Consider the following 19174-nt stretch of genomic DNA (forward strand, 5'->3'; position numbering starts at 1 on the left):
AAAAAATTAGCTGGGCATGGTGGCAGATGCCTGTAGTCTTAGCTACTCTGGAGGCTGTGGCATGAGAATCACTTGAACCCAGGAGGCGGAGGTTGCAGTGAGCTGAGATCGTGCCACTGCACTCCAGTCTGGATGACAGAGCGAAACTCCAGCTCAAAAAAAAAAAAATAAGAAAGAGAAACAGAACAAAACTTTCAGGGTAAAAAAGCAAGTGTACGGAGTTGCAGGTAGAGAGTGCAGCACACGCAAAGGTGTGGAGGAGGGACAGGGTAACATGGGCAAAGCAGTAGAGTCTTAGGGCTGGAGCAGGCTCATGGGAAGGGTGGCCCTGGTCAGGGATGAGGCTGGATAGGTGGGCTGGAGCCTTGAACGCCAAGCCAAGAAGCCTGCCTGCAGCAACGCAGTGGGGAGCCCTGGGAGGATGTCAGCCCAGATATGCATGAGCAAGGCTGAGTTCTTAAGGTCACAGCTGGGCCAGTCTTCCCCTAAAGCTGAGAGTTCTGGGAACTAGGGAGGAACCTAGCCATTTCGTGGTGCCCCTCAAGCCTAGAATACAGCTGGTCTTCATAAACAACCAGAGAACGGAATGGAATCGGTTGGATTGGGTTGAACTGAGCTGAGTTGGACTGGACTGGATTTTAGAAGCCCTGCCTCCCAGGTCTCAGTGCCCAGTGGCAGATGCCAGTAGAGCAGGAAGCAGGATTCTGCTCATAGCCCCTGTGCGGTGCCAGGACACAGGAGGGGCGGGTATTCTGCTCACCTTGAGGTCACCGGATATGTTGGCCCCTGCCAGGATGCCTGTGGCCGAGGGGAAGAAGATGGAAAACATTCCGAAGAAGGTGCCATCTGGACCCCGCCAGTCAGGCACCAAGTTCTGGACAAAAATGTCCGCTGGAAAAGCAAGGCCTGAGTAAGGCTCACCTGGAGGGCTTGACCCCCCCTTGCTGGGACCTGATGGGCAGACAGCCCCTGACCATGGGATCGGGTAATCCCATCCTCCCAGTGTCCACACAATGGGCCAGATTCCTGGGCAGAGAGTCCCTGTCCCCAGAGCCATGGTCAGGGCCTCGATCAGCACATACCCCGGTAGCTGAAGAAGCCTTTGGAGGCCTTGTCCTCAGATGGGGGGATCAGCGTCCCCACCAAGTAGTTGGCAAAGGAGACCATGATGACAAGGAAGAACAGCACCTGGGCCTGGGTGGAGGGGGGGTGGCGAAGGACCCCAGAGGTCAGATAATCTGGTTCTACCTTTCTGGGAAGCCCTGCCAGAAAATGATTTGCCCAGGGCCCGTTTCTCCATTATTCATTCACTCATTCATTCAACACCCATTATGCAGCAGGATCTGTTCAAGGAGTTGGGAATATAGATGGTACAGAGTTCAAGACCACTAAAGCCTCTTGTCTTGGCTGATAAATAAGGAGGATGAATTTAAAGTAAGAAGAGGTTTGGTAGGCTGAGGTGGGAGGATCACCTGAGGTCAGGAATTTGAGACCAGCCTGGCCAACATGGGGAAACCCTGTCTCTACTAAAAATACAGGCTGGATGCAGTGGCTCAAGCCTATAATCTCAGCACTTTGGGAGGCCGACGTGGGTGCATCACCTGAGGTCAGGAGTTTGAGATCAGCCTGGCCAACATGGTGAAACCCCATCTATACTAAAAACACAAAAATTAGCCAGGCGTGGTGGTGGGCGCCTATAATCCTAGCTACTCAGGAGGCTGAGGCAGGAGAACTGCTTGAGACCAGGAGGCAGAGGTTACAGTGAGCCGAGATCACACCTCTGCACCCCAGCCTAGGTGACAGAACGAGACTCCATCTCAAAAACAAATAAAGAAAGAAAGAAAGAAGAGGGAGTGTGATGGGGACTGGCTGGAGTTCATTTAGCAGGATGGCCTGGGAAGGTGTCACCAGAGAGGTGTTTAGCAGACACCTAAAGTGGGAGAACGAACAAGCCAGAGAACTGTCCGGGGAAGGGCATCCGAGGAAGAGAGAGGAGGCCACCCTCTGAAAGCTGCAGGTCAGAGAATATAGGGAGAGGACAGGCTGCAGGGGCCAGGTCCTGCCCTGCCTGTAGGGCCTGTCCGGCCGAGTCTGCCAGCAGGATCCATGGTTCAGCTGAAGGCCACACCTCCCCAGGCTCCCTCGCAGCCATGTGCGACAGCACTAGTGCAGCTTCCAGATGGTGCCACAAAAAGAAAGAGAAAAGGGAATTCCCTCCCATTCATTTCCCCCTTCTTTGCTTTCCCTCTGACTGGAGGGCATGTGGGCATGGTGGACCAGGTAGACAAAGGCCACGTGCAGGGATGGAGGGAGCACAAGACGGAAGGAGTCTGGGTGCCCAGCCCCTGGAGCCACCATGCCCACCCTGGGCCATGTGGAACCTAGATTGTCACACAAAAGAGATACAAAGCAGCAGAGCACGGTGGCTCACACCTGTAATCCCAGCACTTTGGGAGGCCAAGGCAGGCAGATCACTTGAGGTCAGGAGTTTGCGACCAGCCTGACCAACATGGTGAAACCCCGTCTCTACAAAAAATACAAAAATTAGCTGGGTGTGGAGGCAGGGGCCTATAATCCTAGCTACTCAGGAGGCTGAGGCAGGAGAATCGCTTGAACCTGGGAGGTGGAGGTTGCAGTGAGCCGAGATAATACCACTGCACTCCAGGGTGGACATTGAGCAAGATTCTGTCTCAAAAAAGAGAAGAGAAGAGAAGAGAAGAGAAGAGAAGAGAAGAGAAGAGAAGAGAAGAGAAGAGAAAAGAAAAAAGGCAGAGGACCAGGGAGGGCCCAGGCCTGGCGACCCCCGCTTTTCCACGTGACCACCTCCACGTCCCCCTCCTCCATGGCCTCCTCACCTTGGACTCCCACTCCATGCCGGCCAGGGAGATGGCCAGCAGCACAGTGACGGAGACCACGCCAATGATGCGGATGTCATTAATGGGGTCCACAATGGGTGCCCCATACTCCTGAGAAGGGAAAATGGGCCAGGCTGCAAGCCACCCTCTGAACTCCCCATCCCCCAGACTCTGCCCACCTAGGAGGCACCTCCTGTGGGGTGCACTCTTCTAGGACGACGTTAACTCAAGCACCACCCCTGCCATCGTGTCCGCAAAGCAGCTGCTGCATGGGCCTGGACAATGTGGCCCTAAAGGCCACACACCACCCCCGCCAAAGGGGACTTCTGGGAAAGGAATGGTCTTTATTGGTGAGATTGTCACTCTCACCCACAGTGATCAGGCTGTGGTTCCTGATGGGTGAAGTCAGGCAGGGAGCAGGAGGGCCCCGCCTAGACGGGGCGGAGGAGAGTGCAGTGGGCTACCCAGATCCCTCTACCCAGGGTCCAGCCCCCGGCCTCACCTGGAGCAGGTCCCGCACAGTCTCTGCAAAGCCCACGGTGTGCATGGCCACACCCACAGCATTGGCAAAAGCAAAAATGAGGCCGATGGAGCCCCCAAGCTCTGGGCCCAGACTCCGGGAGATAAGGAAGTAGGTGCCACCTATCAGGGCAGAGTCGGGAACCATGAAACCAGAGGAGTCGGTTCGCTGGGGTGGACTCGGGGCAGGCAGAGGCCAGGAGAGGGTGGCCACGGGACCCACGGCGCAGGAGACAGCTGAGGCCATCTCGTGGTGTAGACAGCCTGCCTAGAGCCCTCTCCTGGAACCACAGGAGCAGCTGGGTGTCCCATTGGGTTGGGGAAGTTGGGAGTCCTGTTCCCAGGATTAGCAGCCCACGAGAGGAGGGCCTTGGTGGGAAGGGGGATGGCCCACCTGACTTGACCTTGCCGTTGGTGGAGATGGCCGAGATGGAGAGGCCTGTGATGGAGGTCACTGTGACCGACAGCAGGATGATGATCCAGGTCAGGACTGCAGGGAGCACCCAAAGCTTAGGCAGGGCATTTCCCGGGGAGGAGCCCCAGTTTGCCTACTCATTCACCATGCAACCTATGTTCATCTCCCTTCTCTGAGCTTCAGTTTTCTCATCTGAAAAATGGGTCTCTGTCACTTTGGGAGGCCGAGGCGGGCGGTTCACAAGGTCAGGAGTTCAAGACCAGCCTGGCCAACATGGCGAAACCCCGTCTCTACTAAAAATACAAAAATTAGCTGGGCATGGTGGCACATGCCTGTAATCCCAGCTACTTGGGAGGCTGAGGCAGAGAATTGCTTGAACCTGGGAGGCAGCAATTGCAGTGAGCCGAGACCACGCCACTGCACTCCAGCCTGAGGCGACAGAGCGAGACTTCATCTCAAAAAAAAAAAAAAAATGGGTCTCTGTCTACCTCCTGCCATACTCTGAATAGCCAGGGAGCCCTTGAGCCAGCATTTGTTGGATTGTTAGGCATGAGGGGGAAGCTACCCTCATTTAATAATAAAAAAATAAAGTAGCAGTTACCACTCTGTGATCACCTCTGGGAGCCAAATCTGTGCTGTGTTTTTACCTGCATCCTGTAAATCCCGCAACAGCTCCATGAGGTATGTTCTGTTATCACCCTCATTTTCCTAATGAGGAATCCAGGGCTCAGAGAGGTGAAGAAACTTGCCCAAAGTCACACAGCAGGCTACAGAGCAGCTGTAGGCTACAGAATGAAGCTTTTTTTTTTTTTTTTTTTTTTTTTTTTTTGAGATGGAGTCTCATACTCTGTCACCCAGACTGGAGTGCAGTGGCGTGATCTCGGCTCACTGCAATCTCTGCCTCCCAGGTTCAAGCAATTCTCTGCCTCAGCCTCCCGAGTAGCTGGGATTACAGGCACCCGCCAATCAAGCCTGGCTAATTTTTTTATATTTTTAGTAGAGACAGGGTTTCACCATGTTGGCCAGGCTGGTCTTGAACTCCTGACCTCGTGATCCACCTGCCTCGGCCTCCCAAAGTTCTGGGATTGCAGCCTCCCAAAGTGTGAGCCGCTGAGCCCGGCCAGAGGGCAACTTTCTAACCTGCATGCTTCGAGGTAGAAATGAGCTCTGAGAGGTTAAGTGGCTTACTGAGGGCAAATAGCCCTTAGGCCTACTGACCCCATGTCCAGCGTGCCTCTGCCACACCCCCCGACCCCTGTCACTGCAGGGGCTTGAGACGGCACCAGGGAGGAGCAGGCCTGGCCCTTTGGTCTCTGCAGCTCAAGTTTAATCCTGCAACCTCGGGGCCTGGGAAGAACAGGATTCAGGCAGGCCCTCCCTCCTCTTCCCCAGAGGGGCACTCACCGATGCCTGCCTGGGCCGTAATCCAGGGCAGCCGCAGGTAGAGGATCACGCCCCAGATGTTGAGCATGCAACGAATCTGGGAGGACAGGGGGGTCAGAGGGTACCTGGGTGGACACCCCAAGGCCAAACAACAAGTCCCTGTCCCTTGCTATGGCAGGGTATCAAGCACCTAGGCCCTGGGGACAACTGGGTCCCTTCTTCACCCACGTCAGTAGGTTCCGAGTCTGGTTCTATGGGGCAAGAGGGTGAGAGGCACCCAGAGACCCACCTATCCCTCCCGCCCTCCCATTGAGGCCTGACGCTGGGCTACGAGCACTGTCCCCCCTCACTGTATCCATCCCAAGCCCAGGATCCTGTGTCTGCCAGGCACGACCATGGCCCCAGTGGTCGGCAGTTGATCCAGAGCCTGGCATTTACAGGGAGCTCAGCAAATGCCAGGTGAGCCAGTGCCCCATGTACAAGCAGATATCAGAGCTCAGGGGGCTGTGACTTCAGCTTCCAAATTTAAAGCAAAACCAAAGGCCGAGATGGAGGCTGAAGCTTCCAGGTGGGAGGGGCTGGTGTAGTTGCCGGCCCCACTGAGTTGCAGGGCCGTTCCCGGCTCTGGCAACACAGCCCGGGAGGGAGATCCCAGCTCTGAATATGAGCATCTGGGGGTCGGGGAGGGCTCGTGGTTCAGATGGAGAAACGGAGGCACAGCAAGTTGGCAGCGTTAAGATCAGAACCCCAGCCTCCTGCCTCCCAGAGCAGGGCTAAAGCCTTCTACATCCCATAAGATCCCCTCTGTAAAGTCCCATAATGTCTCCAAAGCCAAATGTACTTGATTCTCTACTGTCTGGAAACTTAATCCTGCTCTACACTACAGCAAACCTTTTCCTTCCCTTCATGGAGGAGAAAAACACATTTACGGAATTGTGTGTTTAGTGCAGCCCCCTGGTGGCTTTTTAGGGAAATACAGTTTCTTCTAATTACTTCCTGGCAGGCAATAATCTATTATTGATTGATCTATTAACTCATTGAATTCATTGTACAGATGGGAAACTGAAGCCCCACCAGGGCCTGAGAGTCAGAGCTGAGCCTGGATGGAGCTCTGCCACCCCACCCCCATTTCTGGACATCAAGCAGCACCCACACCCCACTCACCATCACCCCCTTGACCCAGCCGAAGCGCACGGGCTCCTCGGGGTTCTTCTCGCTGCTGGTGCCTGCCTCGTCCTCCACCAGCCCATCAGTCATCTCGTGACTGGGCCGGCTGTCAAAGGCCAGGGCGTGCAGGTGTCTGCCTTCCTGCTGGCAGCCCAGAGACCACGAGTCAGGCAGGTAGGGGTGCTAGGGACGGCGACTCTGCATCCAGCCCACTGACCTGCACCACTGTGCCCCATACCGGGCACCCCCCGGCCCCTCAGCCCACTGGGTGTTGAGCTGCTTGAGGGGCTTTTAAAATGCTCCCTAGGCCAGGAGCGGCGGCTCATGCCTGTAGTCCCAGCACTTTAGGAGGCCAAGGTGGGTGGATCGCTTGAGCTCAGGAGTTCAAGACCAGCCTGGGCAACAAGGTAAAACCCTGTCTCTACTAAGAAATACAAAAATTAGCTGGGCATGGTGGCATGCACCTGTAGTCCCAGCTACTCGGGAGGCTGACATAGGAGGATCTCTTGAAGCCAGGAGGTGGAGGTTGCAGTGAGCCAAGATCAGATGCCACGGGAGACTGGGAGTCCTGGGCGCTCCTGCTCATAACACCTCTTCCCCCTGGGACAGCAGTGGTCTTGGAAGTGATTAGGCAGTTGCCCAGCCTTGTAACGGGGGACAGGATTATTATCACCCTGGAGAGGTGAAAGCTTGTCCAAGGCCACATAGTTGGTCCCTGGAGGGCTGGGTCTTGAAACCAGGCCTCTACCTCTGGGGCACTGGGAGGTCTCCTGGTTTGTGCCCCAAGTGACTGATGCCCTCCTCTGGGGCTTTCTTCCTGGCACTTCATCTTAGTGTGGAGCAAAGGGCCATGTCTTGGTTTGCTCTAGGGTGGGGAAAAGTCCTGTCAATTTGTCAAGTCTTAGCTTCAGAATCAAGAACAATTCTGGGCTGGGCGTGGTGGCTCATGCCTGTAATTCCAGCGCGTTGGGAGGCCAAGGTGGGTGAATCCTTTGAGGTCAGGAGTTCGAGACCAGCCTGACCAACGTGGCAAAACCCTATCTCTACTAAAAATACAAAAATTAGCTGGCCATGGTGGTGCACGCCTGTAATCCCAGCTACTCGGGAGGCTGAGGCAGGAGAATCACTTGAACCCAGCAGGTGGAGGTTCCAGTGAGCCGAGATTGCACCACTGCACTCCAGCCTGGGTGACAGAGCCGGACTCTGTCTCCAACAACAACAAAAAAAAAAAAAAAGAAAGAAAGAAAAAGAAAAAAGAACAATTCTGCCCAATTGTCACATGGGAAAAGGGAGGCCAGACAAGGGTCATGACAATCCAGTTTCCAGCCCTCCACTCTTCACAGTCCAGCCTCCCAGGCAGCAAGCCTGGCGAGCCCCCTGTCTGAGGTGAACCTTCCCAGGCCCGTCTTTCCCTATCTCTTTCAGGTGTGTGCAACCTGCTTGCATGCTTCTACTCACTGGAAGCTCATTACCTCTCTAGGCCTCCCACTCTACCTTTGGGGTTCTAGTGATTGACTGATAGACATTCCAACATGTGTGCAGAGTTCTGCAGCTTCACTATTTCACTGGGGCCTCTCAATCCAGGAAGAAGATACTCCTCCATCCCCATGGCACAGATGACAGAACCGAGACCCAGAGAGGTTAGGTAACTGTGTCGAGGTCACACAGCAGGGAAGTGGCCAGTCTTCTGAGATAGCACTTACCTTCAGGAAGGAGTGCAGGTCGGCCAGTGTGGGCCGGACCTTCCGGGGCTCCCCAGGCTGGGTGCTGTTGGCATAGTGCTCATACGCGGGCACCACATCGATCGTGTTGTAGCCGAAGGTACGCATGCAGAAGGTGCTGCCGTGGGTCAGGTGGCTGGGGTGGCTGCTGTCACAGGCAGCTGGTGGAGACGGCTCATCACTGCTCAGCAGCGTGCTGATGGTGAAGCGCCCGCTACACAAAGTAGCGTCCCCAGGCGTCTCTGTGGAGGGCAGTTCTGCCATTGTCGCCTGGGTGTCCAGGGTCGGCAAGGACACATAGGGTGGTTTTATAGGCTGCGTCTGCACTGGGGAGGAGGCAGGGAGGTTGGCCTAAACCGCCTGTGGCTGGTGAGCAGGGTCCCCAGACAGGGCGGGAGGCAGAGCACCATTTGATTGTGGAGATAGAGGACCCGCCTTGGATCTGCAGGGCTGGACTGGCCCAAAGCCAGCCACTCCCTGAGTCCTGGAGTGGCTCCTCTGAGTCTGGGGGCAGCAGAGATCTCCAGCCAGGACCCAAGAAGGAACAGCTGTCAGAGAGGACCCTGAGGGGTCCTATAAGGGATCCTAGAGATAGCCTGGTGGCCTGAGGACACACTATGGGTCCTACTCTATGAGAGTTCAAAAACCTCTCATATTAGTATTTGGTTTTAAAAAATTTATTTAGGGCAGGGCATGGTGGCTCATGCCTATAATCCCAGCACTTTGGGAGGCCGAGATGGGCGGATCACCTGAAATCGGGAGTTCGAGACCAGCCTGACCAATATGGAGAAACCCCGTCTCTACTAAAAATACAAAATTAGCTGGGTGTGGTGGCGCATGACTGTAATCCCAGCTACTTAGGAGGCTGAGACAGGAGAATTGCTTGAACCCAGGAGGCAGGAGGCGGAGGTTGTGGTGAGCCGAGACTACGCCATTGCACTCCAGCCTGGGCAACAAGAGCGAAACTCTGTCTCAAAAAAAAAAAAAAATTTATTTTGTATTGGGAGGCCTAGGTGGACAGATCACCTGAGGTTGGGAGTTCGAGACCAGCCTGGCCAACATGGTGAAACCACGTCTCTACTAAAAATAAAAGAAATTAGCTGGGCGTAGTGGCGGGCACCTGTAATCCCAGCTACTTGGGAGGCTGAGGCAGGAGAATTGCTTGAACCAGGAGGCAGAGGTTGCAGTGAGCTGAGATTGAGCCATTGCACTCCAGCCTGGGCAACAGAGAGAGACTCTGTCTCAAAAAATAAATAAATAAATAAAAATAAATTTTTAAATTATTATTTAGTAGTTTTGAATAGATGAATTACATAATTTTTTTTGAGATAGGGTCTTCCTCTGTCACGCAGGCTGGAATGCAGTGGCACAATCACAGCTCACTGAAGCCTCACCCACCAGAGCTCAAGAATCCTCCCTCCTCAGCCTCCCAAGTAGCTGGGGCCACAGGGACACACCATCATGTTTGGCTAATTTGTTTTTACTTTTTGTAGAGATGGGGTTTCAAGTCACCCCAACCACCCCACCCTGGTTACCCAGGCTGGTCTCAAACTCCTGACTCAAGTGAGTCTCCTACCTCAGCCTTCCACCTCCCAAAGTGTTGGGATTGCAGGCGTGAGCCACTGCACCCAGCTGGTATAACATTTCAAAAGATGTACACACACACACCCAAAGTTAGTCTCTTTAGCTCCAACCTGTCTCCCAACGTCTATGTGTCCCTCCAGAGACATCTCAGTATATTTACAAGTAACTTCAAACCAGAGTTCAGCAGGTCAGAATTGGAATCCATATCCACCAATAGACTGACAAGCCCTGGGGCTTGGGACCAGCCGGTGGCCTCCAGGGCCCCTAGGCACCACCCAAAGTATGGGTTTCCCTGGGCTCTGCCTGCAGGGCCATTGGGTTATAAAGCCTGGGGAGCCAGCGCCTTTCCTGGTTCCTGAAACCATCCCAGACAAGGCACCCCAGCTCCCATAGGAGCAGTCCCCCTACCAGTGCTGGACCAGGTCAGGACCCAATTTTGCCAGCACTCTGAGGCCACACCTTGAATGCTGGTGGCATGGGAGCCGCACTCTCGTTACCAGAGGTGCCTAAGCCATTGCAGGGAGGAAGTGGTTGAAATTTGAGCTGTCAGGGGATGCAAGAGGGGAGTCAGGGTCTTGAGAGATGAGTTAGTGGGCACACACTTGATGTGTCACCAGAAATGGAGGGCGTATTTTCCCAGCTGTTATGAGGGCTCTCAGTGTCAGCCCCTATGGTGCTGGCCTCACCTGTGGTCACCTTTCTTCTCAGAGGCCAGCATTCAATGACTGACGGATATGGGTATAAAGACCTGGCACCCTGCCCTAGCTGAGGCTTTGGGTATACACCGAAGCTTACTTCTCCCTCTGTCCAGCCCTGCTTCCTTCCCTTCTACCCACAAGTACTGACCCCAAGAGGCTCCCTGTTGAATGCCCTGCACACACTCCCCGATCTTGGAGTCTGCTACTCAGAAGTGGGGTGACCTAGTGGCTCACAAGAAAATCACTGATCTCTTTGTCACCTCTGCTGAGTTTCCCATCTTGCTGCCATTCACCCAACAAACCTTTACTGACCACCCACCATGCCATGGGTGGCGATAGGAGCCAAGGACACCCATGGTGGGCATTGTGCCCGTGCTCACGAAGCTGCTCAGTTCGTGAGGGAAATCAGTGTGGAAACAGATCAGCCCAGCTGTGTAGTGAGGGTAGCAATGGGAGAGATGTCCCTGGAGGAGGGTCAGAGTAGGGACAGCCAGGGAAGGCTTCCTGGAGGAGGGGACCCCTGACCTGATTCTTAGAGAATAAGTTGCTCTTCCTGGAGGCAGGGGATAGAAAGGCCATCGCCAGCTCTAGACATCTGAGCTTGGCTTATGCTCTGGCTCTGGTCATCTTTGGGAAGGATACGGAGGGACACACCTCCTCTCCCTCCGTAGCCCTGCCTCTTAGACTTGGGCTTATAGAGTTCACACAGGTCCCCCACAGGACTGGCTCTACAGTGCTCGAAATCCTTAGGGCTCCATGACCCCCAACAGCAAGTCAGCACTGGGTGATTGAGAACTCACAGGTAGGCCTGGCTGGCTCACTCTGTCCCCCTTGCTAACCCTCTTACTCCTCGTCCAGAGGTACTGGGGACAGGTGTACCTACTCAGCTGTAGGGCCAGGCAGAACGGGTAGGTGAAATGCTCAGCCGGTGTTAGGGCAGCAAACACTGTTGGGGAGTCCACCTCCAAGATGAGGGTCTAGGAGTCCCACACAATCATGGATAAGTTTTCATACGTCAGTGCACTTTTCTGGGGAGGAGACAGAAATTTCATCCACCTTGTTAGACTCACAAAGGCAGGGATCTGGCCCTGTTTTGTTCAGTGATAATCCCAGGCAACAAAACAGTACAGAGTGGGTATTCAACAAACGCTTGTTGAATTATGAAGGGGACACAGAAGCAAAGAGGGCGAAGGACGGCTCCGTGGAAATCCTTGGCTGACAGAATGACCCCAAGCAGGGTTGATGAAACTGGCCACTCCACAGGCCCTCTCAGCTCAGCATTCAGCCTCTAGTTTCGCATCTAGAGGTGAGCTGAGGATAACAGGACCTCAATGACAAACCCCAAAGGTTACGATCACTGTGCATTTTTTTTTTTTTGCAAAGCTTATACATTTACCATAGGTGTTAATTTTTAAATCTTCTCAGGGCACCTCTTAATGACCCACAGGCCTCCCTACCCACTTCCCTGGATTCCCAGCCCCTCCTCAGAGAGGCATCTGCCAGTGGGGCTGAAGGCTTGAGGGCCCCACCCTGGTTTTGTTAGGGGAGAGGATTTGTGGAGGCCTCTCTCTGCTCAGTCCCTCATGGGGCCCTCGGGGCAGATCTTATCGCTCATCTCCCTCTTAAACTGCCATTTGTCTGGCGAAAATCACAGCTGCCCTTTATCCGCTCACACCATTCCTACACACCCTGTCCCTGGGCAACTGTGGAAAATTCCTGATTAAGATCTCACAGAAGAAGGAGCCTGAAGGGGCCCGGGCTGGTTTCCAGCAGCACTGTGGCCCTGGGCAGAGTGAGGGGCCCTGACTGTGCTTGCCAAGGGTGACCTTGGGCAAGTCACTCGCTCCTCCCTCCAGAAAACCCTGGCCTGTTCAGCTCCAAAGTCCCTTTCTGTTCAGCAGGGGGACATTTGCTTCTTCAAGAAACCTCTTCTGCCCCTCTGCCTCTCTATGGGGTAAGACAGGGTTTTAGCAGGTCCCCTCGAAGGACTCATCAACAGGACATGCTGAGAGACTGTCAGACACCTTGTCCCGAAGCACAGATCCCCAGGAAGGGGAAGTTGCATTTGGATGGAATTTAATCAATTTCAGAAATGTTTACAGAGGCACTCTTTTTGATGGTCAGTGGGGACACAGTGCTAGGTCAAACACAGTCCCTATCTTTCAGGACTCTGGCTTCCGGGAGAACCCATGGGCCAGGCCCTTCTGATCTGAGGTTCTATGTGCCTGGAGCAAAGCCCTTGATTTGGCTGCAAAGAGTCTCAGTTCTGGCCGTTTCTGTGTGACTTTGAGCATGAAACTGACTTGGGTGAACCCCAGCTTTGCAGCAGCAAAATGGAAATGCCTCCTCTACCAGTGCCAGGCATCCCTCTCCCCTGGCTGAGTGCCGTGGGCCCTTCGGATCTCCTGGATCTCAGACAGAACAGGAGCAGTGAAGAAGCGGAAACTCTCAGCTGTCAGGAAACCGGAGAAGCGGAAATCCCAGAGAAGCAGAAACCCCAGATGCAGGTCCTGAAACGCTAAGGACAGAAGGCCCTGCTGCAACCTCAGAAGCTCAGGGCCTCCTGTCTTTGCGGCTACAGAGGCAACTCGGCATTTATTGTGTTCCTCCTGTGTACCGAGCACTGAACCTCACAGCCTAACCTGGCAGATAGACCAGCAAGGAGATCATGCAACTGGCCAGCAGAGGAGGAAGGCTGTCCAGAGGAAGGAGGGGAGAGGGGAGGGTAGGTGTGTGGGTGAGGATGGAGGGGAGATGAGGACAGGGGAGAGGAGGGAAAGGAGCTCAGGAGGGGTGTGGTCAGTGCAGGGGGAGAGGCAGTGGGACTGAGGCCCACATAGTGCTGTGGGGTGGGGAAAGGAGGGAAGAAATGGTGGCAGATGAGGCTAAAAGGGATCTAATTGTTTCTTCACTCCACTGCGTTTATTGAGTCCCTACTGCACACCACGCCCTGTGCTAGGCAAGGAAGGCACCACAGGGAACAAGACACAGACCCTGCCCTCCTAGAGCTCACATTCTAATGGGAGATTCTGTGGACCTGAGCAAGAGGAGGTGAGGGGCAAACATCAGAGTTTTTTGAAAGCTGCAGGTGATTCTGAGGAGTGGTCTGGGCTGAGATCCAGCGGGTTGCAGAGGACAAGCTTTCACACACAGACTCCCACCCCAACCCCATCCCCAGGTCCTTGCGTCCGGCCCGGTCCCACGAGGCTCGCCTGGAGAGGATGGGTATGATGCAACCCTGGTGTCGTGAAATAGCCGGGTAAGAGGATGCGCTGCTCGTCGGCCTGATTCACAACACCAGCTGCAGCAACGATACCAGAACTCCGCCGGCTTCCTCCTCTGGGGTGTGGCTCCTCTGGTTTTGAGACAGTGATGAACCCATACAACATCTTCCCCAACCAATGGCTGCCCCAGGCCAGTATGGCACCAGGGCCCAGGGGTGCACAGGGTGGAATCTGGGTCCCTGCCCACAAGGGCTCACAGACTTGATGCTTGTGAGGAAGAGGGGAACACACATAAAAAAAAACCTGTACAATGCAGGGGGTGCAGAGAAACAATGGAGGTACAGGGCACTGGGAAGGCCTAGGAAGCCAGAGGCTGGACTGCAACCTCCTCAGCAACCAGGACCAAGAAATTGAGCCTTGAAGATGGGTGCAGGGGCTCACACCTGTAATCCCACCACTTTGGGAGGCTGAGGCAGGTGGATCATGAGGTCAGGAGATCAAGACCAGCCTGGCCAAGATGGTGAAACCTCATCTCTACTAAAAATACCAAAATTAGCCGGGCGTGGTGGCAGGCACCTGTAATGCCAGCTACTCGGGAGGCTGAGGTAGCAGAATCGCTTGAACCCAGGAGGTGGAGGTTGCAGTGAGCCGAGATCGCGTCACTGCACTCCAGCCTGAGTGAGACTCTGTCTGAAAAAAAAAAAAAAAAAAAAAAAAAAAAAGCAAGAAAGAAATTGAGCCTTGAGGAGCCCACAGGTGTGTCTATTGCAGTCCTGGTCCTCTACCTGGACAATGTTATAGCACTTTGACACTAAAGTGCTTTAAAGTACTTGAAGCTATCGATAGCTAAAGCCAACAAGGAAACATACATGATGAGTTAAAGCCAACAAGGAAACATACATGATGAGTTAAGACATTTTCATTGTTAAAGGAAGGACTCCCAGCCAGGTGTGGTGGCTTAAGCCTGTAATCCCAGCTCTTTGGGAGGCTGAGGCGGGAGGATTGCTTGAGCCCAGGAGTTCAAGACCAGCCTGGGCAACATAGAGAATCCCGTCTCTACAAAAAAATTTAAAGATTAGCCAGGCATAGTGGTGCACGCCTGTGGTTCCAGCTACTTGGGAGGCTGAAGTGGGAAGATCACTTGAGCCCAGGAGGTTGAGGCCGCAGTGAACTGTGTTTGCCAGGCTCTAGTCTGAGATCTTGTCTCAAAAAAAAAAGAAAAGAAAGAAAAAAGAAAAAGAAAGGAGTACTCCTAGTTCCTTTTTCTTCATGGACAGACTTAAAAAAAAATCTTATCTAGCCAACATTCATTCCACACGTATAGATATGCATTAAACACAATCTGGCTATTTTGAAGGACACACAGAAGGATAAGGCATGGTCATAGTCCTCAGGAGCATACCATTCATCAGGGGAGGTAAGGCCAACAAATAGCCACAAGCCAAGGCAGGAATACATAAATCCCTGGATAAATGCTACACGGGTTCAGAGAGAGGATGATTTCCTCTGGCTTGTACCAGGGTAGAGTGAGGTAGATGACACAAAAAAGCAAATAGATAAGCAATTATTTAAGAAGGACAAAGTCCAGTGTTAGTCTGGAGCTTCCTGGCAGCCAAGGCAGAAAGCGCAATCATGATCAGTAGTCATTACCTGATAAAAGAGTGAGATTTACTTTCTTCCCCTCTTCCTCTTCTCATAATAAATAAATAAATAAATAAATAAATAAATAAATGAATGAATGAATGAATGAATCCCCATCAACCCTTTATCTGTCCATGCAGGTTTAGCTGGAGCTCAGCCCTGCTGCATAAACACGAACTGGAGCAGTAATTCTAATAAACATTCAGCCCTGTAATAACAGTCACAAGCATATGTTCCTCCACCCTGATGACTCTGCCAACGTGCTCTCCCAAGAAACCAAGGACTGCAGTGGTGCGATTACAGCTCACCACAGCCTCATCTCCCAGGCTCAAGCAATCCTTTCATCTCAGCCTCCTGAGTAGCTGGGACTACAGGCTGCGACTACACTACACCCAGCTAATTTTTTAAAATATTATGTAGAGACAGGGTCTTGTTGCCCAGGCTGGTTTCAAACTCTTGAGCTCAAGTTATCCACCTGCCTTGGTCTCCCTAAGTGCTGGGATTACAGGCGTAAGTCACTGTGCCCGGCCAGCCTTTCATTTTCAAATTTCATTGGAAACCTTTTCTTTTTTTCTTGAAAGCAATAGGAGAAACATGATCATTCTGTTCCATTTTGAATTCCACAGGTAGACTTCAAATCAGAACACTCTTTAATGGATATTTTTGGAGTCTAGGGGCCTATGACTTGCTCCTGCTACCAGAACCAGGAGGCCTAGAATCTCAGAGCTGCTTTTGAAAGCTAAGCTCCCAACCCACTCCCTCAAGCCAGGCCCAGTCCAGGGAGTGAGGAAGGATGTGAGCGGAGAGGCCTGGCTGAGATCTGTTCAGCCTACTTTCTGACCTGGTGCTTTTAGGTCACCGTTTGTCAAATGGAGATAATTCTACCCAGCCATGGGTTTTCTGATGATATTAAGAGGGGATTTACGAAAGCAGCATTTTGGAAGACATTAATAATGCTCTGCAAATATAAACTTTTTGTTTGTTTGTTTTGGTTCTAGCCCTTAAGCTACCAGAAAAGAAAGGTGGGAGAAAACGCAGTCATCCTCTACTTGTTTAAGGCAGTGCTTTTTGGTAAGGGCAGCTGCTAATGTTTTTGTTGGTTTCTTTTTAATTTTTAGAAGTTGAGGCAGAGGGAGGAGTGGAAAGAGGAGGAGCTCAGGTCCAAAAGCAGAAACGCAGAGAGTTGGCTTTTAGAGTCATCAGAGCCCAGACCTTGACAGGCATTGCATGCATGTAAAAGCAGAGAACGTTCAGAGTCCTAGAAGCTCAGTATCCAGAGGCTCTCCAACATTATCTGGTTGACTCTCCGCCAAATACCTGAAATAAGTGGCTGACCTCCTTACCATCCCCCAGCAGAGCTCTAAAGGGTCTTCTGCCAGTGGTCACCCAGCACCCCAGGGTTCAGATGCAAAAAGGCACTGGGGCTTGCCTCCAAGGGGAGTTTGCACTCCAGGCTGGGGCCACGGTGGACCTTCGTGCTCTGGCTCGGTGCAGGTCCTGCAGGGTATGGAGCCCCACAGCAGAAGTTTGAGGGGTGGTCTGGGGAACAGAAGTCAGCTCCTTACCCGGAAGGAGCTTGCAGTTAGCGGCAGCACTGTGCACTGAAGAGGCTCACGACAAGCCCATTCAGTGCACCTGCCAGTGGTGAATGCGGGAAGGCCAGGGGCAGCCAGACACTGGGAAAGAGTATCTTTGATCAGGGTCCCTGGGTTCCAACCAGAGCTGTCAAGTGCTCATTCACTTCTGATTTCCTGAAAAATGTGCCCCCTGAGCCCCTCACACACAATGATGCTCTTTATCTGATGCCATTTTTTTTTTTTTTTTGGAGAGGGAGTCTCACTCTGTTGCTCACCTGAAGTGCAGTGGCGCAAACTTGGCTCACTGCAATCTGTGAAGCCATTCTCCTGTCTCAGCCTCCCGAGTAGCTGAGATTACAGGCGCGCACCACCACATCTGGCTAAATTTTTTTGGTATTTTGGTAGAGACTAGGTTTCACCATGTTGGCCAGGCTGGTCTCAATCTCCTGACCTCAAGTGATCCGCCTGCTTAGGCCTCCCCAAGTGCTGGGATTACAGGCCTGAGCCACCGTGCCCAGCCTCTGATACCATTTTTAATGGTTAACTTCCCAACATTAAAAACCACGTTGGACGGAGGCTAGGTTGGCTTTGACCTTGAGGGGTATAGAGTGGGCAAGGTGACCCAATGGGACTTGGCGTGGTGCATGTTTTTCCCTAACCAGATAGAATTTGTGTCTTCCTATTTAGTACGTCTCAGACATTGTATGAAAATCTGTGTTGGGGAAGGGGTTTGGGGGATTTCCACATTTAGAAAGGGCCACAGGCCTACTTCATCACTCCCTGCTTCAGTCACAGCAATAGTTCCTGACCCTAGCAGGGCATGAAAATCACTTGGGAAACTTTTACAAAATAAGAATCAGTGCCTCGGCCCCTCCCCAGGCCAGTTAAGTGGGAAGCTCAGGGGGCAGGGCCTTGGAAATCAGTAGCGTCGAAACTCCTTGGGTGATGCTAAGATGAAGCCAGGGCTATGAACTGCAGAGCTGGCGCGGAGCTGGAGGGAAGACGTTAACTAGGGCTGTGTGCAGCACAGAATCTGGCTCTTCTTGATAAAGGGATTGCTGATCTAAAATTTTTTTTTTTAGTTATCTTTCATGTTGTAAAAGGCTTTTAAAGAGCTTTTTCTCTCCTGGTTAGACACAGGAATACATGCACTGGATACCAGCCCTTTTGTGCTGGACTAATTGCCCAAGGACAACAGGTAACCTTATAATTATTGGTTTGCACAGACAAGTATGTGTCCCCAAGTCAGACCACCCCTGACTCATCTCTCTGCCTCACGGGCCACATACACCCCAGGTCCCCTCCATACCCACCACATACTTACCTCTTGAACAAGGGAGATGCCCTAGAGTCAGGCTTCTGCTTGGCCAGGTAAGGGATGAACATGAGGCCTGGGACCTCTGGCAGGCCCCTCAACTCACCTGAGTCCTGCTGTTTCTCCTGCTTCAGGGTCATGGGAGAGATTAACAGCTGCATGACACCGCTGGGGCATATTATGCAGGCCAGCTGCGGCCAGACCGACGGGACCTGGGGGGTCCCTGCATCCTGGGCTAGCAGGATGGCCACACCCATACAGTGTTCTCCCATCTCTGTAGGTCTGAATCTTGGTCACTTGCAGACAGCTCCTGTATCCCTGGCCAGAATCTTTCCCCTTTATGTGGCCCTTCCTTGTGGGTTTTTTTTTTTTTTTTTTTTTTTGACACAGGGTCTTGCTCTGTCACAGGGGCTGCTGAAGTGGCTGAAGTGCAGTGGCTCAATCTCGGCTCACTGCAGCCTTGAACTCTGCCTCCCGGGTTCAAGCGATCTCCTGCTTCAGCCTTCCAAGTAGCTGTGACTACAGGCTCATGCCACCATACCTGGCTAATTTTTGTATATATATATATATTTAATAGAGACAGGGTTTCACCATGTTGCCCAAGCTGGTCTCAAACTCCTGGGCTCAAGTGATCCTCCTGCCCTGGCCATCAGAATGTTGGGATTACAGGTGTGAGCCACCATGCCAGGCTTTTTGTGGCATTTCTTAAGGCTTCCTATTTGATTATGGTGTGTCTGTGTGCACATGTACATAACCTGCTTTTCTCTTTTTCCCAACCACATAGTGAACCTCAGAAAGCAGAGATTGCACCTTAGTCTCAGAAATCACCCCATAGTGGGCCAGGCACGGTGGCTCACGCCTATAATCCCAGTACTCTGGGATGCTGAGGCTGGCAGATCACTTGAGTCCAGGAGTTCAAGACCAGCCTGAGCAACATGGCAAAACCCCATCTCTACAAAAAATACATAAAAATTAGCTGGATGTGGTGGCGCGTGCCTGTAGTCCTAGCTACTCAGAGGACTGAGGTGGGAGGATCGCTTGAGCCCCTGAGGCGGAGGTTGCAGTGAGGCGAGAT

At 52.7% G+C, this 19174-nt stretch overlaps 2 protein-coding genes across 10 annotated transcripts in view; one reads left to right on the forward strand and one right to left on the reverse strand.

The window, feature by feature from the left end:
• SLC12A3 (solute carrier family 12 member 3) overlaps window positions 1-8355 on the reverse strand; it is a 49860-nt gene extending 41505 nt beyond the window's left edge. For 4 of the 8 annotated variants that reach the window (XM_050772882.1, XM_050772880.1, XM_050772879.1 and 1 more), the window contains exons 1-8: window positions 8043-8355; window positions 6337-6483; window positions 5194-5269; window positions 3769-3864; window positions 3358-3497; window positions 2856-2966; window positions 1083-1194; window positions 761-891 (exon numbers count right to left, since the gene is read on the reverse strand). In XM_050772882.1, coding sequence (XP_050628839.1) covers window positions 761-891; window positions 1083-1194; window positions 2856-2966; window positions 3358-3497; window positions 3769-3864; window positions 5194-5269; window positions 6337-6483; window positions 8043-8324 — 1095 coding nt within the window. In that variant the 5' untranslated portion in view covers window positions 8325-8355. The remainder of the gene's footprint in view (window positions 1-760; window positions 892-1082; window positions 1195-2855; window positions 2967-3357; window positions 3498-3768; window positions 3865-5193; window positions 5270-6336; window positions 6484-8042) is intronic. The other 4 variants (XM_050772883.1, XM_050772881.1, XM_050772878.1 and 1 more) reach the window with 2 other exon arrangements.
• LOC126943899 (metallothionein-1E-like) overlaps window positions 1-19174 on the forward strand; it is a 374938-nt gene that overhangs the window by 156368 nt on the left and 199396 nt on the right. The gene's annotated exons all lie outside the window — the stretch shown is intronic.

This window comes from Macaca thibetana, chromosome 20 (assembly GCF_024542745.1).
Source record: "Macaca thibetana thibetana isolate TM-01 chromosome 20, ASM2454274v1, whole genome shotgun sequence".
Classification (NCBI taxonomy): domain Eukaryota; kingdom Metazoa; phylum Chordata; class Mammalia; order Primates; family Cercopithecidae; genus Macaca; species Macaca thibetana.